The 23,052-nt window shown below is 39.8% G+C and overlaps 1 protein-coding gene across 2 annotated transcripts in view; it reads left to right on the top strand.

Annotated features, from left to right (window-relative positions):
* Positions 1 to 5,334: 5,334 nt before the first annotated feature.
* Positions 5,335 to 23,052, top strand: part of bcl6aa (BCL6 transcription repressor aa) — a 29,194-nt gene continuing 11,476 nt past the window's right edge. The window contains exons 1-4 of one of the 2 annotated variants that reach the window (XM_088349770.1): positions 5,335 to 5,517; positions 20,147 to 20,318; positions 20,464 to 20,685; positions 21,326 to 22,273. In XM_088349770.1, coding sequence (XP_088205896.1) covers positions 5,490 to 5,517; positions 20,147 to 20,318; positions 20,464 to 20,685; positions 21,326 to 22,273 — 1,370 coding nt within the window. In that variant the 5' untranslated portion in view covers positions 5,335 to 5,489. Of the gene's footprint in view, positions 5,518 to 18,661; positions 18,711 to 20,146; positions 20,319 to 20,463; positions 20,686 to 21,325; positions 22,274 to 23,052 lie in introns of those variants that run through there. The other variant, XM_088349769.1, reaches the window with a different exon arrangement.

Raw genomic sequence — 23,052 nt, forward strand, 5'->3', positions numbered from 1 at the left:
ATTTTTATTTTCATATTTAATGTTTGTTTAATATTTAGATTTTATTTTGAGGAGAAAGAAATACATATTTGATCTGAGCTTTTCCTGTTAAAAACTGGCCCTTCTGCTCTGGCGGCACCCTGTTATATTGAGTTTGAGTCCTCCTGTATATAGAAAGTAAAAAATAAATTCATACTTTGTTTTTTAAAAAATCATAAAAGAGGCACTTTTTTTGAAAGACGGTGGGCAACTTATGTTAGCTCCTTGTATATGAGGCTCATGTTATGTATAATGATTGGCAAGTTCTCAACTTACGAGTTTTTAAAAATTCTTGTGTGAATGATAGCGGAATCATTTTTGCATATTTTTTAAATCAACATTGTTTGTTTGTTTGCGTTTTTTATGAATGAAAATATTTTTTTACCACTTGCGGGCGCTAAATAATATACTCTGTCCCTTAAACTTTTGTCCGCAAATACACGCTCAAAAATTGTCCTGGATTGGATAAAGAAATGAATACCATTTTATGCTGTCAGAAAATTGAAAGATGTACAACTTGTAAACTGAACTTTTTATGGAAGTTGCAATATATGTCAATTTCAACAAACTGAAAAAAAATGCACTACTGTTTTATCTGAAAAGTCTAATCAATATTCGGAGTAATCTAAAATAAGAATAATGAAAGAAAGGTGTCATATTTTTCTAGGCCATGACAATTGTTGCCCAAAATCATTAAATCATGCCTGGAAAAAAATACTCTCAATTGTTTTCAAAATTAACAGTTTGACGGCAAAATAGAATTTGAATAAATATATATTTGTGGTTGATTTCACGGAATATTGTTTGAGTATTATACGAACAACTTTGATATCTGACGCAAAGTGTCAGATTCAGGACAGGTTAGGATTTTTCTGCTTGTGCATTTAAAACTCGTGGTTTCAAAAGTTGTGTTTTTTTAAATATCAATATCCAATCATTCAGTCTCATATATCTTTTTACATACAAGCAAAAATCAAGATAGGTTGTTGGGTCTGGACAAAGCTGCTAGTGAATGATATTGTGAGAGAGTGCTGACCAACCCCTCATAAAATCTTTATTAACTTGCAGACAGTTTTTGACCACCCCCTGCTAGTTTAATAACAAGCTCCCCTGCCAGGGAGAAAATAAACTTGTCAGGCCCCTATGACCTTACGACATGGAGCTACTCCGGTTGATCCGTCTTTAAAAGAATCTTACCCTTTTTCTTTCATTTGAAACCACATCAGATGACAGCGTAATCCGGCCGTCATTATCAACATCAAAAGAGGGAAAAATTCAACATGCTAGCTAGCCAGCTAGCAGGCGGACGCCTGTATGAACCCAATGATGTGGATTACGCCGGGACAACCAGCCTTGCCCTCCCGCTTGTGTTTATGTATTTATTCATGCCTGCCAGTGGCTCTACAGAACTCAACCAATAAAAAAGCCAAATTTCCTGCCTGATGATTAAGGTCATTTGTGTAAGCCTCAAACGGCGCACACGGGGGGTAGTGATGTGTAGCTAGCGTCCCCTTCAGAAAATCTTTCTGAGCTTGTTGTGAAGATAAGATGGTGTTTTGTATCAATGCCACCAACTGGGAAACACAGTCCGATTGCAGTTCTGGTCAATGGGTTTTGTGTAAAACAAACAGGCTGTAGTGGTGAATGAAGTGGGAAACCACACATTTTCCTGACCCATCTTCGACTGTGAAGCATGTGCCCCACCCATGGGAATAAATTTTAATCCGGCACGTTTATCCCGGGATGACCAAGGATCTGACATCAAAATTTTCCCGCCAGCCTCCCCCGAGGGCTCAGCTCTGTTAGGCCCCCTCAGCGAGATGGAAATGTGTTGGACTAATTTGCCTTAAAGCGGGATTGGCCTCATATTAGTCCACTCATCCAGCAGATTATCCCTCGCCGGACGGTAGCCGTCTCTCTGATGTCGGCGTCTTCTCTTTGGATGGGATTATCCACGCAGGCGGCGCCATCAATTCAACACCAGGTGTTGATCATATTACGATTAGTAATGGTAAATTGATGCCAACTAACGACAAAGCTAAAGGGATGAACGCTTAGTTTGTTCAGTAGTTTAGTTGGTTGGTTGTCCCTTTGTCAGTTTGTGCTTGTAAACCAACTACTATCATATAAATTATTTGTTAACTCAAGAATAAATTTATATTTTTTTCTACTGTGGTTGGTCGGGTTGTTGGTGGTCCATCCCTCTTAGTCCAATTATATCTGTTTTGTTAGTCAGTCATCTATGTGTCAGTTTGTAATCATTAACTAATGTTGTAATGTTGAAATATGTTACTGTCCATATTTAGTAATGATTACATAACTACTTAATTTCTAACTTCTTCCTTCTAAGACTAATGTTTAACTTTGTAATAGATTTACAATCATTTTATGAACTGCCCTTTTTGTAAAGGAATGATAGTAAATGACCTCACATTTATGATACCCGACAGCCATTGTGTATACCTCAGAATATTTTGTCAATAAAACTCTTGAAGGAACTGCTCATATCCAGCTCTTTTTTTCACTGACCGTTTGTCTCATAACCCAGATACAAACACAGACATGAGGAGGAACTAACTAACTAACTAACTAACTAACTAACTAACTAACTAACTAACCAAACTGTTTTTAGACCGTTTTGGGCTTGTCGGTTGGTTGGTTGGTTTGTTGGTTGGTTTGTTGGTGGGTGGGTTGGTAGGTTGGGGTTGGTTGGTTTGTTGGTTTGTCGGTTGGTTGGTTGGTTGGTTGTAGTGAAATAAATAGGGAATCACTCAATTCTGAGGAAATAAATATGGAATCAGTGCATTTTGAGTAGAAAATAAGGACACACCCAGTCAATATACTTTCTTTATTTGGGCACCTGGCTTAGGTTAAGTCTGCTTGTTAGTCCGCAGTTAAAAACAGTGCAACCGTCACACCTTGGAGGGCTCCTGGACTAAGTGGAATGGCAAGAATCATGGATCAAACAAGATAGATTTCTCTTGAGACCAAAGACAGGATCCTTAAGCTTCTTTAAGAAGGTAACTCTACTTGTATGGTTGCCATAGATATGGGCTGTTCAAAGTCAGCTGTAGCAAAGATTTGGACCAAGAACAGACAGCATGGAAAGATTGTTAAAGTCAAGCGTACTGGTAGGCTAAGGAAAACATGGAGGCGTCAAGACAAACAACTAAAGACCATATATCTTGAAAACAGAAAATCTATGACAAGACAAATGAAGAGGAAATTGGATGAAGTCGGGTTTAATGTATGAGACAGAACTTTGCAAAAGCGCCTGAAGGAAATGGGATTTTCATATAGGAAAGCTAAAAGGAAACCATCGTTGCTGCTTAAACATGAAAGAACAAGACTGCAATGGGCTAAGGAGAGGCAATCATGGACTGTGATTGACTGGATGAAGGTTATCTTCAGTGATGAGTCACGAATGTGCATGGGACTTGGTGATGATGCTGGAACATTTGTTAGGTGCCATTCCGGTAAGATTTACAAAGAGAACTGCCTAATGAAAAATCAAAATGCCTCAGTGTCAAGCAGGACGGAAGGAAAACTGAGATCACTTGCACTCGTTTCTGGTTTTTTTTGAAGGAAGGAATGACAAGACGTGATTCTTCGATCCGTTGTTTGACGGATTGACGGAGCTTGACAGGCAGGCGAAGGCTTGGCGGGAATGGTCGCGGACAGGCGGAATCGTCGTGTTGTTGGTCGGGGCTGGAGAAGAAGGGCGTCGTCGTGTTCTGAAATGTGATCAGGAATCAGACGGGCAGGGCAGGTCGTAGGCAAATTCGGAAACGGGTCGGTAATGGAGATCAAGTAGAAGAAAACAGGAGGCAGGCAAAGAGTCGGAGGTACGGGCTTTCTGAGCAGATGGCAACAGGTAGCATGGTACTATCAGACAGCTTGTTTCCGGAAGCTGAGGATTTAAATGGACAGGGTGCGCCAATCAGCTGTCCTGGCTGTTGGCGCCAAATCCTGAGCACAGATGTTCCAGATCTGGGTGATTGTGACACACAGTCCTTAATGATATTGGGCTGGATGCCTGGCAAAGGCACTGGGGAGGTGTCTATGGTCAAATCTGCAATGATGCACAAGTTTGCATTGATATTTTGGACAGCTTTCTTATTCCTTGAATTGATAAAAATGTTTGGGGATGATGGACTCATTTTCCAAGATGACAATGCATCATGCCACAGAGCAAAAACTGTGAAAGCATTCCTTGGGAAAAGACTCATCCAAGTCAATGTCATGGCCTGCAAATAGCCCAGATCTAAACCCAATAGAAAACCTGTGGTGGAAATTTAAAAAAATTGTCCACAGCAAGGCTCTGACATGCAAAGATGATCTGGCAACTGCAATCAAAGAGATTTGGCACCGGATTAATGAAAAATACTGTTTTCACTCATCAAGTAATTGCCTCAGAGACTGCAAGCAGTCATAAAAGCCACAGGTCGCCCCACTAAATACTATTGATATGTTGTAATTGTTATTTCTTCGTCTGTTTTTCATGATTCAATATTTTTTTCCTCAGAATGGAGTAATTCCACATTTCTTCCCTGTGCTTGGTCTATAAAAGTAGCATTTACTGACCACCACAAAGTTTTTTTTATTGTTTCTGAATGCCAAGGAGTTGCACTTTTGAAAAACGTATTATTATTATTATTATTATAATTTTTCATGCTTTTTATCAGAGTTTGTTCAGAATAAAATGTCTGAGTGAGAACGTCCAAGACTGATGATTCCAGGGGTTGTATGTTGGCAAAAATTACATTTATTGGACAGTTCTATGCTTTTTAGTTACCAAACCGGCTAAAAATCTCACTGATAGACTGGCCAACAAAGCAATCAATGAGTTCTTCAATAACAATTTTCTTTTTGACAATGACGATATATTTCAACTTTAAGCGTTATTTGAAATTCCTTTTTGGGGGGAATGACCTCCTGAGGATAAAGAAGAGACATCTGGCGTGACGTAATAACGCGGCACGGTTCCTTTTCCTCTACCCGTGGACAAGTTTTAAAGAGCAATATCTGCTTCCGCAGATTGCGTTGAGTTTAGCTAGATTAATGCACTCAAATGTTTGTTGTATGAAAGCTTTGTTTATCAAACAATGTGTCTCAAAGGCAGATGGCTCATAATCTGTGGATGGTCGCTCACTCGCTCGCCATACTAAAGGCACAGCTAGTCTGTGAGCGTCCTAATGGGATTGGAGACTTCTTCTTTCCAATGAATTATATGTAGAACAAGTGGGATTATTTTAATCTGTTTTTTGCTCCTCCCACGAAAAAAATCAGAGCTTGTAACATTCACCAGAGCAAGTGAGCGCTACAATCTGAAGCGTATAATTTTGCAAGAGATTTTCTCATCTCGCTGAATCATTGGAGGACTTGCCGACTCTACGTTTGAGAAAAGTGAAGTCAAGGTTATCATCGTCCCTCGGTGGATTCAATCAATTCTCGAAACTGTATTTCCCAGCATGCCTCACTCCGGCCAGAGGAAAAAAGGTGAGACACCGTCTTCTAGACCTACAGGAAAAAGGGTGGTCGACAAAAAGATCAACTAATTGAATGTTTTTGCTTTAAGTGGTAATTTGGCCAAACACTTTTTTTGCAATTTAATTGGTTTGCTGGATGGTTAAGTAGTTTTTAATTAATATTTTGAACAATTAAATCATCTTCAATTAATATACTGAATTACTATATAAGGCGGTCATCTCATAAGAGTCATTCACCCATGCAGTTAATTTATTTTTACCTGACCATTTAACAGGTGGGTTAGACGAGCAATTGAATAACTGATCATCAATTTTAATTGTTTTTTTTAATTACTATTTTTTTTTATAGTAAATCAGTCAGTCAGTCAGCTAGTATTGTCGTTAAAGTCGTTAGGTGATGTGTTGGAAACGATTCAATGGCTCGTCACTTTGTGGTAATTTACCAAATGAATAAGCTGCTCGTTGCTTGTTTGTTTTTTGGTTTCCTTGTTACTTAGTTGGTCAGTTGCTTTTTTGGTTTAATACCAGCCTATGAGCAATAGACTGGCTAAATGACTGATTAACTCAATTTTGCCATTCGGTCCAATTGTTGGTTGGTTAGTCAAACAAACAATGTATACATTTAACCAAACCAGCTAATTTAGTCCATTCGGTGGGTCATTTGTGCATCAATAAGTTTGGTCTGATGGCCAAGCCATTTGTTATTTTGAGGTGACCAAAAATCAAGCATAGTTAAACCAACAAATGATAGATGAATTGGGCCACTAACTATCCTGCTTACCAATTCATCTAGCAGTCAATTAGGGCCAGCTTTGCGAAATTGTTTATCTGGAAAACAAATGGATTGATCATTTTTCTAAGTAACTAGCCATCTGACTGACAAACCAAATGACTGACTAAATCATTTGGTTACCTCATTTATCAGTTATTTGATTTGTTTTTTTGGCATGTTTTTTAGGTCAAACATGTATAATTTTTATCTTACAGTTTTTTTTAAATACTAACTAATTTGTTCTGAAAGCCCATATACCCAAACAGATTTCCGCGAGGCTAATGCTAATAATGACCCTAACACTAAAACAAACCACCCCTTTGAATATTATATGAAAGGGAGGAGTTTGCAGTAAGGATCATGCAAAACATCCTCACAAATTGACACCAGACAATCAGGTGTAACTGAATAATTCCAAGCTGTAACTTGTCTCAAATAACATGTTGTAATTCATACCAATAGAAAACTCGAATAGCTAAAAAGTGAATTGATATCATTGCAAGCAATCCATTGCGAAATTAACAATGCAATTATTGACATTTTTTAAACTGTGTATGAAAAACGTGAAAAAATACAGAAAAGTTTTTTTGTTTTTGTTATTACATTTCATATTTTTAATTATAATATTCTGTAATATTCAAGTGCAAAAATGGTAATGTACAATAAAAACAAAACAATAAAGTCACTGTTATAATACTGTAATGGACAAAAACAAAATGTTAATTCACAGTATTTCTCCATCAATGCTTCATTAATTAAAAACATTTTTAAAGAGTTTACTTAAATAATAACCACTAGTAGGCAGACTAGTTGTATACGCACCAGTCTTACAAATCCCGACATTAGATAATTCAGTCATTCAACTTGACATATGCACGCATCATTTCCATGTCAGTGGAGAGAGGTTTAGGGATTGAGTTGATCCTGGTCAATCCCTCAGGTTTGCCCGTGTGGGATTGAAATCTAGTAATGTACTGTACAATAATACCTTGGGCAGGGACAATACGCTGTTATGCTAATGAAGGCATGTGTGCAAAGGCACAATTGAAATGTTATCGGAATTACAACGTTTTTAGCGACCATGAAGTCCAACTGGGAGCTTGGTCAGGGAACCAATTTCAATGATGGAAAGGGGCCTAGTTTTCAATTTATCACTGTATTACTTTATTTATTGCAAAGTTGTTGTGTGTGTGGGGGGAGGGGGGTTCAAAGAGGTCTAGATTGTTTTTAATCAGGTTCATGAAAAAAAATGACAGGAATGGATAAACTACTTGCATATTTTCATTACTAAGCCTCTGTCATATTCAGTCTTACATGTACTTACATATGATTACTATTAACACTTTTCCAAATTGACGTCCACTTTGCAGAATTATTATAGAAAAAAATGGGCTGTTAAAGTTCTTAAGTACCGGTAATTGTTTATCGTAGTTAGTTTCTAAGTCATTTCCTTAATTTATGAATTAGTTCAATAGTTTGTCACACTTGTAAATATGTTTGTCTACTTATTCTGACATTTGTTGGATCTTTTTAATTCTTTATTATGTGTTTATCCTTGAGTGCCATGTATAATCTTGTTGTAAACAATGCAGACCTCGTTATTATCCATGACAATAAAGACAATCCTAATTCCAATCTTAGACATTTATAGGGCTAGTCAAACAAAAGTGACAAGCTAAACAACAATCTAAATCATTAGTTACTTGATTTACTTAATCTTTTGAGTTAGTCTGTCAATGAGTCGTTTACGTAGTTAGTTAGTAAGTTAGTTCGTTAGTTTTTTAGTTATTTACTTGTGTGCTTACTTTTTTGCTTGCTTACTTATTGTAGCTGGTTCTATTTCTGAATTTATCACTGACACAGGGTGCACCGCTCGATTGTGTCCTCTGCTGCAGCCGCTGTTGTGTCAAATAATGCATCCCCCATGTGAAATGTCCCCCCTCGTGCAATCGTTACTAAAACGTCTTTGTATCTAACTCTGTTCAGCCTCCGGTAGTGCAATAACTTTCAAATTGCTACATACGCTACAGCGTTAGCATTCATGAGTACTTCCGCAAACAATGAACTCGCGAGACACATAGAAGTCATGTGTTTTCTTCTGCACAATCGGTAGGTTCATGGTGGCGTTTACACAGGAGAAGCATAGAAGTCAACGGTGATCGCATACAAGTCGCATTTAGTTGGATTTCACACAAAAATCGCAATTGAGCATTAAGCTCTGCAGTGTGAACCTAGCCTTATATACAACCACACCTCACCCTTTAGCGGTCGGCTACATCCGCCGCTTTACATCACACTCAGGGCACACTGCACGATAAGTTCCGTCACACAATTTGAAGACTTTTATGTGCGACTTATAGTCTTGGTCGTGTAAATATGGTACTTACTAACGTACGTATACTTACTTACTTACTTACTTACTTACTTACTTACTTACTTACTTACTTACCTACTTACTTACTTACTTACTTACTTACTTACTTACTTACTTACTTACTTACTTACTTACTTACTTACTTACTTACTTACTTACTTACTTACAAGTCACATTTATTTGTAAAGCCTTTAATCAAAAGATGTCTCAAAGGACTGTGCAGGTTAGGTCCTGTCACACAATTTGAAGATTTTTATGTGCGACTTATAGTCGTGGTCGTGTAAATATGGTACTTACTCACTTACTTACTTACTTACTTACTTACTTATTTACTTACTTACTTACTTACTTACTTACTTACTTACTTACTTACTTACTTACTTACTTACAAGTCACATTTATTTGTAAAGCCTTTAATCAAAAGATGTCTCAAAGGACTGCACAGGTTAGGTCCTGTCACACAATTTGAAGATTTTTATGTGCGACTTATAGTCGTGGTCGTGTAAATATGGTACTTACTCACTTACTTACTTACTTACTTACTTATTTACTTACTTACTTACTTACTTACTTACTTACAAGTCACATTTATTTGTAAAGCCTTTAATCAAAAGATGTCTCAAAGGACTGCACAGGTTAGGTCCTGTCACACAATTTGAAGATTTTTATGTGCGACTTATAGTCGTGGTCGTGTAAATATGGTACTTACTCACTTACTTACTTACTTACTTACTTATTTACTTACTTACTTACTTACTTACTTACTTACAAGTCACATTTATTTGTAAAGCCTTTAATCAAAAGATGTCTCAAAGGACTGCACAGGTTAGGTCTCGTTACACAATTTGAAGATTTTTATGTGCGACTTATAGTCGTGGTCGTGTAAATATGGTACTTACTTACTTACTTACTTACTTACTTACTTACTCACTTACTTACTTACTTACTTACTTACTTACGAGTCACATTTATTTGTAAAGCCTTTAGTCAAAAGATGTCTCAAAGGACTGCACAGGATAGGACCCGTCACACAATTTGAAGATTTTTATGTGCGACTTATAGTCGTGGTCGTGTAAATATGGTACTTACTTAGGTACGTATACGTACTTACTTACTTACTTACCTAGTTACTTACTTACTTACTTACTTACTTGCAAACTTACTTACTTACTTGCAAACTTACTTACTTACAAGTCACATTTATTTGTAAAGCCTTTAATCACAAGATGTCTCAAAGGACTGCACAGGTTACAATTACACCATCCCCTGAGCTTAAACCAACATGCGGGCAAAGAAAAACTCAAAACCTCAGCTGGAGGAGATAAAGAAACCTTGAGAAGGGGCTTATCCCCCATCCAGGATGACCGGAGTGCAATAGATTTAGAATTAGTACACAAAACACAGTGAAAATGAATAAAAAACTATAGGTAATACAATAAAATTTGTCCAGAAAGTGCATGACAGCAACAACTCAGCTTCCCATCTCTGCAGCCTGGTCGATACAGGCGTTGACATGTTTCGGGTCCAGACGCTGGTCCGCTGACTCACTTCGATCCTTACTTGCTTGCTTGCTTACTTACCTACTTACTTAGGGTGTCAATGTATTATTATATCAATAATATAAATAATAAAAGTAAGAATGACAATAAGATCATGCACAATTGCATACTTTAACCATGATATTAGGGAGGCAAAAAATAAGAAGCGCTTTTTGGGTTTTTGAAGGTTTATCCTCCAGCTGGCATTCCGATCAAACATAGAGGCTCACCTTGTGGAAAATTCCTTGCCCCTAAAGTCTTGATTGCACATATATGGTTTTCTCAAAATGGAATAAGGGCCACCAGTTATATAAGAGTTATGTAACCTAGGGTTTGAAATAAATAATAGAAAGCAATTAAATTGATTTAGGTGAATGTGAGAACGAAGGGGATTCATAGTCATACCTGCCTAGGAAAAGAACAAAAACACTAACGTGGGCCGCCAGCGGGCACACGAAAAAGCTTTCATGTGGCATCGGGGAATTTTTGTGTGGGTAAACTGACAACAAATAAACATAGATTATTTTTGCTTGTAATTTATCCACATTTAGTTGTCATCACTGATAAATGAAAAAAAGTGTAGTCAGAATACATTAAGAATGTCATAGCCAGAACAGATGGTAGACCCAAACATGTAACGTTTCACGCAAAAGTTTATTGGGATAGCGAGGAAGTCAGGTGCGGGGAAACAAACACCAGCGATTCAGTGCTCGCTGGACAGGAGGAGCAAGCAGCTCACGGGATCGGAGCGTGATCGGAATGCAGAAACGAATGGAGTTGCCGTGACGGGGGATCGGAGCGTGGTCGGTGTGCCAAAACGGGTCAAGTAGCCGGAGCGGGAGATCGGAGCGTGGTCGGTGGGGAAAAACGGGTCACTACCCGGAGCGGGAGATCAGAGCATTTTCAGAGGAAGGGCAAAGTCAGGGAGCCGGAGACGATTAAGAAAACCGGGAAAGACGAGCAGGATACGGTCGAGGACGGGACAGACGGGAGCCAGAGTCAAAGTGCTTGCCTTGCATATGCGGAAGTTTGCTGACGGACTGACAAGGAGTGAATGGGGTACTGTGTTTAAATAGGAGAGAAATCAATCAGGCAACGAGCAGGCACAGGTGAGGGCAATGAGTAATCATGGCAAAGAAACATTTTATTTTATTTTATCTTTGTTTTCTTTTAATGTATCCAAGTATTTTTTTCAATTTTCCCAAAGCTCTGCAATTTCCTATGGTGGGCATTTTTATATACACATATCAAAACTATTATTTAATGAATAAATAAGTAATAAAAAATACAGTTTTAATGGAAAAGACCAAATTGGTTAGGTTATTGTATTATTTTTGGTTTTCTTGTAATTTAGTTAAATAAAGTGACACAAAAAAGGTACAAAAAAAACTAAAAAGGAAAAAAGCAAGTTTGACCGTTTTATACAGGTAAAATAAAAATTATATGAAAATACATGAATGTTTTTTTTTTATTAAAAAACTCACTCAAACTCAAGTGCAGCTACATGTTTTTCCATTTCAATAAGGAGAAATAAAAAAAACAGAACACCCAAAAAACTATCTATTTCAATGTCTGAATCATTACCAGAACTGTGTACAAGAACTTTTTGAATATTAAGTGTAAAGTAAAAGTTCGAGTGCAACGTAATGCAGACCAACGATTTCGAGGGTGGACGTCTGCACTGACCTATCGGCCCTTTCCCCCAAAAAAGTGAAAGCCGACAATAAGAAAAGAAAACAGTTTGAAAGGAGAAAAAAAAAAGAAGAAAAGAGGAGGAGGAGGAGTAGCAGTGCCGCTAACAGTGCTATCATCTCCGTGTGTTTGGGTGTTACAGCCGTGTTGCATCATGCCGCTCAGAACAAAAAAAACTCTTTGCTGACAATGAACGCTCAAGTCGGCACAATTTTGCCGCAAAAACCTCAGACAAAAGTGAAGCGCTTTGCAAGTGAGGCAACCTCCGGGCCTCAGGCTTTTGTCGCCTGACGTCCGTGCCCGTGAAAAGTCGTGCCGGACTTTTTACCTTACGTTTGTTCCTGCCGTGATGCTGAAATGGCGGACTTGGTCGGCGCAGCCGTCGGAATGTAGCGTCGGTACGCTAACAGAGATGGCGTCAGAATTGTGTGAAATCGAATTGAGAGGACACAGGTATCTGACCTCAATTGGAAACCAAATCCAGACTCTATATTCACATAGACAATAACCACCTAATCATATGAAGGGACACTGCTTTGTACCTGTTTTAAAACCATCAACATTGCTATTGGCCTTATCCCTGCTTGCCCTGATCTAGTTTGACTCTTGGAGGTGGACAGACTTTTCTTCCCTTCACACGTTCAAAACAACACCTGGGTCTTGAGTTGAGACGCGTAAAAACAGATGACGGGGGAGCAGCTCTGTTGAGGTTTTTATCACAAAAAACAGATTGTAAAAAAAGAAGAAGAAAATTCTGGCCTTGTGAGTACAGATGAAGGATGTGTGGTCTCTTAAGTATTTTTTTCAAAATGGCTGACAATCATTTGTATACTAGAGGGCCAGAACAAGGTAGGCTTTAATAAAAACAAATCTTAAATCAGAATAATCCCAGTTTCCTGTCCTTTGTCCAGACTGTGTCTGGTAGGACGGCAATGGAGCTACTATTGGAAATACATCCAGCAATAAAATGTGCTCGAGTTCCATATCAAGTACCTCTAGTTGAGCCTCATCTTATGTGAAATAAATACACATTTCTTGAACCAACAGTATTTGGGGGGAAAATGTACTTTTAAATGATAGTTCATGTCTTTTTTCTTATTATTCAAATTAATACTTTTGAAAATATACATTTTTTACCACTATGATGAATTAAAAAATAAGCAATGGCAAAGTCATTTTTGTCTACTTAGTACATTACCTGGCCTGTTCTCTGTCGGAGGTGACAAAAGATCCCTCATCTGTGCATCCTTCAGCCCTTCTACCCACTGAACGTCCATCACGGGCTGATAGAACGTGAGAAATGTAAACACATTAAACTTTAGGACTTCTAACCAAAAAACCCACCTGAAACACTGTAAAGACTGAATAAATGAATTGAAATATTAAGGTGTCTGGTGAATACACGGGGTTTCAAAAGCCTTTGACACATTTTAGCTATGAAGGATATAAAAAAACATCCGGTAAATTCAGAAAGCTTGTAATCTGAATGTTTACCATAAAATGTTCAAAGCTGTTCAATGTGAGCACCATTGGTCACATGACACACATCAAGCCGATGGTCAAATTCTCACCTAACATGTCCTAGCATTGCATTGTAAATGCTTGAAACAGCTTCTGGTATTTGTGCCTTCAGCTCATCCACATCTCATGGAATAGGGGGCAAAAAGACCAATCTTTTCACAGATCACCACAAGAATAAACGGCATGGTATGATATCTGGGTAGCCAGGACATAAGAGCCTTCAATCCGTCTTGTCTGCCAGAGTTGTGCCCCAGAAACTGTCAAATCCTGAGGCTCCAGGTGGTGGTGCCCCATCCTCTTTGAATACAAAGTCACCAGACTCTTTCTCACTCAATTTAGCCATTGACCAGTTTTCCAGCATGTCGGGGTACGTCTCGTTATTCACTGTTACTCTTTAAAAGAGGAATAGTCTATAGACCGCTTCCTTCGACAACGCACAAAACACGTAATATAATAAGTAAATCCAAATTTTATTTTGATCAAAAATCCACAATAATATTGACGACCATCAAATCAAAGGAAATGGGTTTTTCTTCGTACCCATTTAAAAAAAAACACACACATTTGTACCTGCCGCGTTCTTGCTAGCGACAATGTAGTTTGCCTCTCTGGCATAGCGTAGCAGTTTGAAAACTAGCTTTCAATTTTATAAAAGAAATCTGTAAGAAGGCTAACCAATGAAGAGGTTTTTTGTTTTTTTTTCATCCATCCATCCATTATCTGCACTGCTCAGTAGGGTCGCGGGGTGCCGTCTTCGGGCAGTGGGCAGGGGACACCCTGAATTGGTTGCCAGCCAATCACAGGGCACACAGGGACAGACAATTCGCTCGCTCATTCACACCTAGGGACAATTTGGTTAGGCCAATTAACCAGACATGCATGTTTTTGGAATGTGGGAGGAAACCCACGCAGGCACGGGGAGAACATGCAAACTCCACACGGGAAGGTTCGATCTGATGACCTCAGAACTCTGCCGCACACGCGCTAACCACAGCGCCGCCGTGCTCCTTGTTTTTTTTTCCATTTCAGAAATATAATAGTAGTATAGTTCCAGTGTTCTTATCTTATTCCGGCAAACCAATGTCCCTTGAAAGTGTGGGAGAAAAGCGGCGAGAAAGCGCAAAGTCAAAGAAGCGAAAGAATATCTCGCACGTGCCGCCACACTCGCGGTGCATAATGCATCAACATGCCGGGAGAGCAGCGTCTCCGACATCCCCCGAGTGGATGGAAATAAAGTTGACGCTGCTCTTTGTTTGCACTCTTAATTATTTTATTTTGTTTTTTAGCCCCCTCCCTCTTGGTTTGTTTACACCTGCAGTGATTTTGGGGGGGATAACGGCGGATGCAGATGGGCGGATGTTCAGGCGTTCCTCAAGGGGGAAAAGCAACGTCAGATCCATTACAGCGGCGGGCGTCACAGTACCAAAGGGTTAATGAACACAAAGGGAAACTGCAGGCGCTGTTCATTTAGGTCACGGCACAAGGAGGCTTAATAAAGGCGGAGGGCCTATCACATCTGTGTAACATCACTATCGATCCACAACTTTGTATACTTCTATACAGATCTTCAAATATTTAGCCCCAAATACCAGATGCAATTTTAAAAATGCTGTAACAAACACTTTTCTGTGCCATTTTCCATAATGAAATTAAAACTTTTGAATATAAAAGCAGTAGATGTTATCGAGTACTCTATTTCTATGCGCCAAACACAATCGGTCCGCAGAATATTTTAAAAGAAAAACATACTTGTTGAAAACTTTTACCAAAGCAGAAATTTAATGCAAACGTTGGAGCAGTTCATTTATGCACAAAGACTTAATCTCCCTCTAATTTAAAGCAGTTGTAGACTAAAATACCGGTCTCGAGTCAAATTTTTGTTGTTGTTTAAACTTGAAAAGTGGTACTTTTTTTGTAAATAATGGGTAGGCGTTTTTAAGGGAAGGAAAAACGGTAGTCTAATGCTGTGGGTCCTAAACTAGTGTGAATTGAGGACCCATCATTCCACCCTAATGATAAACTGTAACCCAAATCAAGAAAATAAAATCCACATCTCAAATTTATCAAATGAAAGGACTGTCCACCTATAGTATTATCACTCAGAATTGGACTCTTACCTCGGGCTCTATGCCTCACTTGATACAAAATTTGGACCCTGTTTTACAGAAAGGATAGCAAAGCATTCAGCTCAGGCATAACTGAAAAAAATCAAAGTGAACCAGAATCAAACCAGAGTCAAACCAAAAAAGCAGCAATTTAGCGGATATACAAATACTGTATCATAATGTCAACTAGACCACTAAAACACCTTCCATTGCACAATAATTTGAAAAGAAAATCAGCAATGCAAATAAAGTATCAATAGTCTCTCATTGCCTCTATTGCCAACACAGGTAGTTTTTTGTTCAGGAACCATAAAATGCTTACATTTTTGGTTGCTGCGCGTTGCTGTCTGCAGGGTTGGATAGGGTTACTTTAACTGGATTACTTTCAATTACTTTTGGATTACTCCAGTACCAAATATGCTAATAAAATACAAAAGAAACTAAATATGAATAAAATTACAAAATTTTGTGCAGGCTTGGGGAGTAACGGAATACATGGAACGGCAAAAATGATGTTGGCAAGCTGTTTGGATTGATTTTCATTTTGTTCCTGTCACATTTTATGTTAGTTTTGCCGGAGATCAAAGAGATCAAAGCCAGGAGAGAAAGCTTACCACGCGTTGTGAGTCATCATTTTATTCATATTTAGTTTCTTTTGTCTTTTATTAGCATATTTGGTATTGGACTAAACCAAAAGTAATTGAAAGTAATCCAGTTAAAGTAACCCTATCCAACTCTTTTTTATGTATTTAGGTAAATTTGAGGTGATGCCACAGTAGCAGACAACTTTGTCGAACAAATTAAACCGGGCATTGTCCTTTTTTGTAGTTGAAAAGAAGACATACCGCGCGGTACTTTCTGTTTCACTCTTTCATTTTTAGCTTCTGGAAGGGGGTGGTCGCATAGATTTGGGCATCTCTTCTGCCTAGCAGGCAGAATGCAGCAGCAGGCCAGGTAAGGAAAGGTGCTGAAAGTGTGCCTGTAAGTCACTCACTCAGGCATAAACTTTGAGAGTGGCCAAGGGCGGTAGGCGAGAGTGAAGGGCTGCTCTATCTATATAGAGAATCGGCGCTTTGAGAAAATTGGTTGAGGAGCAAAGTAATAACACAAAACACAGAATTGAAAATGATAACAATCAAAATAATCATTTTCTATAGGAGATAGATTTCATAAAGAAAACTTATTGTGTTTAAATTGAAAATCTGAAAAAATAAGCTAAGATAAATAAGCATTCAAATATTTTAACACAATAAAAGGTCACGTAAAAAGTTTTCAAATTAAAATACTAAAAAAGAAAATTACACGAGATTGAAAATGATCACAATTAAAATAATCTTCTATGGGAATTAGACTTTATAAAGCAACTCTTTAGTGTTTTAAATGAAAATCAGAAAAATACCGTTGTAAGCTAAGAATAATAATCAACATTTAAACATAAACAATGCAAACAATAATCAGAATACTTGAAAAATTAAAATGTAATACAAAAAATACACAAAATACAAAAATGACAATTTAAATAATATTTTTATAGAACACAATAAAAGTCAGTAAAAGACAAACAACAATATACATTAATTCAATACGTGATATTGAAATATTCGAATACATTTAAAACAAATCAACATAACCTCAATTATTTTTTTCTACAGATATTGCGAAAAATATAATTTAAATTCAAAAATAAACTAAGAATATAACAGAAAGAAAAATAAGGAAAATAAATAGAACTCAAACTAATACATATAGTACAAATAAGAATTCAGCACACACCAAATCATATTAACAACCAAAACAAGAATATGAAACCCAACACAATTTTAGAAAGAAACGGAAAAAAACATTTAAAAAAAATCATAAATACAATTTATTCTGAAAACAACATTTAAGAACACATCTGTGAAATATGAAGACAATGAAAAGGCAATTAATCACATAATACTTAATAAAAAAAAAAATACTGTGACAAACACAATCTCAAATAAGCAATAAATTACTTTAATCTGACAGTGAAAAGGCATGAGTTGCCACTATGTATTTTTAAGTAAAAAAACAAAGAAATATAAGCAAAAACATATTAAACATCCATCCATTATCTGCACCGCTTATCCTCAGTAGGGTCGCGGGGGTGCTTGGGCCCATCCCGGCCATCCTCGGGCAGTGGGCAGGGGACACCCTGAACTGGTTGCCAGCCAGTCGCAGGGCACACAGAGACAACTCACTCGCTCATCCACACCGAGGGACAATTTTGGACCGGCCAATTAACCAGTTTTTGGAATATGGCACGGGGAGAACATGCAAACTCCACACACTGTGCCACACACGCGCTAACCACTGCGCCGCCGTGCTGCATATTAAACAGCCTTTTTTTAATGTGAAAGATTTTTCAAATATAACATACTGTAAACTTTTAATTCATTGCCACCAGCTACGTTGTTCCCATGTATGGTTGCATTTCATAAACAAAAAATCGGCAAATAATTAATAGTGATTAAAAAAATCACAATAAAATTGAAAGAATCCCCCTCCGAAAAAGTGTCCCTAAACGCATCGCACCTAAAGTTCCGTCACTGCTGCGCTGCCTCACTTTTCACATCGATGACGCGTTCACGGACATGCAACAAGTACGCCACTTCGTTCTCTCATCAACCGAAGCCAAAAGCATGCACCGTTCAAATTTCTAACACTAAACACTTTTGGCAAATTCAGATTGAAAAACATGTCTATAGCGCCGTCCACGAACCCCCCGACGGTGATGCTGACGTTGAAGCTCCTTAAGTGCACTCTCTCTCGCTTCTACGTGACGGATCCCAGCCACTTCTCAGAAGCTCCATGAAGGGGCGGGGCTTAGCACCCTGTGACGTCGACACACTTCGGAGCGCACCAACCTTACAGGGGGAGTCCAGGCTAGCGTGCCGGTCTCTTGTTAGTTATTCTACTACAAAATCGTCAATTTAAAGAGATTTAAATGATATTTTTACGTTTTTTTGGGACTAAATAAATCATATAGGGAGATTTTATTGAAAAAAAGTATGAAGTATCCGGGAGTTCAAGCGCTAAGGGGACTAGTGGCACATCCCCCCTGGCCGGAGATGTTAGTACGGTCCGAGGCTCAAATTCCGAGAATTGAGCTGGTTTGATTCTTAGAACTGGGCTTCTTAGAAGTGGTGATGCAAGAAGTTTCTAGGAAAGCGCTACCAGGTGATTTTTTTTCCCAATATTTCTTTTTAATCCATTATCCCTCCCGTCCTATCCTCATCTTCCCTCTCATGTCGTGTAAATGATTTGGCCAATTTAGAATGTGGTGAATGTTACTGTTACAGTTTCTCCGCGTGTGTACTTGATCAGCTGCTGTTCTCCGCCTGTCAAACAGCGAACACGCTGGAATCTTCTCCCCGCTTTCACAACCTCATCTTCGCATTCCTTCTCTCCCATTGGCTCCCTTAAACCCTACCACATCCTCCGCTATTACCACCCCGGGCCTCGCTGCTTCTGTTGCGGCGATGAGGCGCGCTTCAGGCGGCTGCAGCGAGGCCCGCAGTCGTCCCGCGGTGCTCCCGGTTGTCAACTCGCATCCTTGCCAACTTTGGCTCGGGATGTTTTGAGTTATGGTTTATTTTCAGGGTGCTTCTTACTCAATGATGTTTTTCCTCTGGTTTAACGTTTAAGAAGCAAACGTGCCACTGTTGCGTAAACGTGCATAATGGTATTGTGGTGTTGCGCGTGCGTCTTGATGAGTTGTCAACTTGTCTGGTTGCGTTTGTGCACTGCTTGCGAAGTGAGGTCTCGTGTGCACGTTGCATGCTTTTCTTTATTTCGTTTCTATGGCGTTATTGGAACGCGCTTCCACGCGCAGAGCAGTTCAACTTGCAACCAAATGTGCATGGCGAGGTAAAAAGAGAAAGTATTGCGCTGTGAAAAACAAGAAATGTATTTGTGGGAAGGTGCGCGGTGCAAAATGTAGTTTAACTTGAACTGTGAGAAAAACACTTGAGCGTTGTATTTTGCTTTAAAAGCTGCAAAGTGTGAAAATATTCACTTGCAAAATGATAAAGAACGGACTTTTGTGCTTGTTAAGAAAGTAATTATAAATTAAAAAGTCAAATTACAACAATCAAACGTCTTTTGCCTTTAGGTGTGCAGATCATTTATAACAAAGTTGCAAAGTTATTTTCATATTTTGTTGAATAAACTTTCCTGCGCATCTCTACCAAAACCTTTTCTGCACTACCACCCCCCCCCCCCCTCCCTCATCGCCCTTCTATTGTAATTCATTTAAATAATTTGTTGTCCTCTTCTTGTCAACCCGCGTTCCCTTCAAAGCCGTGCGGTTCAAGAGGGGGGGGGGGGGGGGGAGTCAAAATTTAAATGTCCCGAGTCGACTGCGTGGAAGGCTAAATGACTCCCTCTTGTGGCACTTATTTGGACTGCAAAGGTTGCCTTCATGGGGCATCTAGAATCAAATATCTCATCTCATGTCATTAGCTGCAGAGCTTATCCTCAGTAGGGTCGCGGGGGTGCTGGAGCCCATCCCAGCAATCATCTGGCAGGGGACACCCTGAACTGGTTGCCAGCCAATCGCAGAGTATCAAATATATCTAATGTAAATGATCTGTACTGTGTCCCCCCACCCCCAGAAGTCGGCAGGATGTCTTGCTTGACTGACAGCTGCATCCAGTTCACTCGGCACGCCAGCGACGTCCTGCTCAACCTGAATCGCCTCCGCAGCCGGGACATTCTCACAGATGTTACCGTCCTGGTCAGCAGGCAGCAATTCAGGGCTCACAAGACCGTCCTCATGGCTTGCAGGTGAGAATGCAAATTCCCCCCAAAAATGAGGAAAAAGTAGTACAATGTGGTCCAGAGTGGCAGTGTCACAAACAATCATGTTATACATGTGAATACTTGAAGCCCCATCCAAAAAAATAACTACTCTGATCCCTTTTTCTATCAGTGGGCTCTTCTACACCATCTTCACTGACTCGCACAAGTGCAACCTCAACGCCATAAGCCTGGACCCCAAAGTGGACCCGGAGGGCTTTGCCATCCTTTTGGAGTTTATGTACACTTCCAGACTAGCGCTCAGGGAGAGTCTGATCATGGCTATCATGAACACTGCCATCTACCTGCAGATGGATCACGTGGTGGACACATGCCACCGCTTCATCAAGTCAAGGTTGGTGAAAAAGTAGTTACAGAAGTGTCTGAGGCGGTTTATACAATAGACAGTATGTACCTGTCTGGATTTCAGGGCATTAAGTGTACCCTGTTTCAAAGGCGTGGTGTTTGCATGGACCTAGGGGACTTCCCCCAACCAATATTGAGCAATCATTATTTTGTCTGCACCAGTATTATGGGATCACTTCAAAAAAATGGCCTTTGTTCCCACTATTTCCAAGACCTTAACTATGTTCTGCTTCTGGTGTTTTCCAGTCTTGGATCAGAGTCATGAGAAGTTTTTTTTTGGGTCTTCACTGCTCTTTAGAAATTGAAACTCATTTGGTTCTAAAAAGAGGTGCATGAGTTAGGGTCAGATATTAGAGCAGTAAATATTTCTGGTCTTCTTGTGGAGGCATGTTTGGGATGTTTTTTGCTCATTGCTCCAGGCTCCTGTAGCGGAGTACTTTGCATTTTGAGACGTTGACATGGTGCCCTCTTGTGGCATTGTGAGGTATTTTAGAAAGCGTGCAAACGTTTCTAAATGGAGAATTTTAAGAATTTGTGGAAAGTAAAGCATGAATATGTCAAGTCAAGTATGTAGGGGGTGACTGCAATGTTAACAGTTTTCCATGTTCACGTTCTCTTTTATCCCTCAGTGATCCGACTGGTAAGCTACCCAGGGATGAATTCCTGGTGAGTCCATTGGTCCTGCCCCAGGATGTCCACGCGTATCGACCCCAAGATGTTGTGGACGCTCTACACGGCCGCGTACCCCCCTTCAGGGACGCACGGTCGGCATACAGCTCTGGAATGCTCAACGGCGTCGGCACTCCTGGCAACTACCACCTCTATGGGCAGTTCCCTATGCCGGGGTTCCCGTTCCCCCTCTGCAAGCTGACAGATGCCAAGAACCCATTCAGTGATCTGTCACGGAGCGGGATCCACCACAAGCACCCTCATGACGTCGCTGGCCTTAGCAGGGCCGAGTACACCCGGGTGGTGGGCTCCTCTGGGATTCTTCACACCGCAAACTTTGCCGCCAGGGAGTTGGGACGGGAGGATGAGGTGAAAAAGGAAGGTCACGAGGGGCTCGGGCTACCGCTGGGTCTCGGCGGGAGGAAGCGTGTCTATCCAGTGTTGACCCTGGACCGCCACAAAGAAAAAGAACCCACCCCAACGGCTGAGGAGGAGCTAACCCACCACCACTACCCCCTTGGGATCTCGTCTGCTGGGCGCAAGAGTCTAATGAGCAGTCCGCAGAGCCCTCTTAAGTCAGACTGCCAGCCTAACTCCCCCACAGAATCCAGCAGTAGCAAGAATGCCGGCCTCTCGCAGACTGCCGCCGGTACGCAACTGGGGGGGCCCAATACGCAGGACCCCAAAGCTCGCAACTGGAAGAAGTACAAATTCATCGTGCTCAACCAGAGTGTCAGGGAAGACGAGGGCGGCCTGAGGAACCCCGGGCTTTGCTCGCCTCAGCGTGTAGGCCTACAGCCGTACCTCCACCCAGGGGACTCTGAGAACTCTGAGACGCAAAGCACAAGGAAGAGTGTCGAAGATCACACCATGCCGCAGACCAGTCGACTGAACAACATCATCAGCAGGTGAGGCAAAACTTCTGTTTTTTGGAAAAAAATGCATTTGTTCGGTACAAATAGAACAAAGTTCTTTCTGTTTTTCTGATGTGGTTTTTGTCCAGTCTGTAATTTCCTTTCATTCCTAACAATCGTTTGTTATTTACTTCAAAGTTCAACAGTCTAATTTCAAAAATAGTCCTTGGACTTTTGCTGTCTTTTGACTTTTGTCTGTGCAGAATCTTGGTCATGGTGGTCATAGTAAGTTCAATTGAGGAAACTGTAGTATAATTGGTAGTCGCACACCCATCTGTATTTCAGTGGATCTGACTCTAATTAAACAGATTTCCGGTTTGTCCTTTATACTTAATAAACATGAAACTACTTGTAGTATTCTTTATGATGTATAGGGGTGAACTTTGTCAGACATAGGCATTTATTTCAGTTTGTTTTTCTTTGTAACCAAAGCAACCACTCTTTTTGGTTTACGGGAAAGCTGGGTGCCTCTCAGTCTTTTGAGTCGTGGTAAAACCAAAGCAGGTCTTTGTTTCCAAATTACGGATTATATATATATTTTTTGGAGCTTGTCTTTGCTGGCCCGTGGCTTTGTAGTGAATTATGAATTGACCGATAATGGATAATTGATAACGAATATAGAACAATAACCCTTACAAACACCCCCCCTTACACCTGACCATCCAGAGTCAGAATCTTATATTTGAGCATAATAGCTTAACTTCAAGTCTTATTCATTGACTGTCTTAGATAGAGCATGTTTGCCTCTTCATTTGAGTTTTGATCAGGAGGTG

The sequence above is a fragment of the Urocampus carinirostris genome, chromosome 12 (assembly GCF_059441175.1).
Source record: "Urocampus carinirostris isolate Australia breed hairy pipefish chromosome 12, RoL_Ucar_1.0, whole genome shotgun sequence".
In the NCBI taxonomy this organism is placed as follows: domain Eukaryota; kingdom Metazoa; phylum Chordata; class Actinopteri; order Syngnathiformes; family Syngnathidae; genus Urocampus; species Urocampus carinirostris.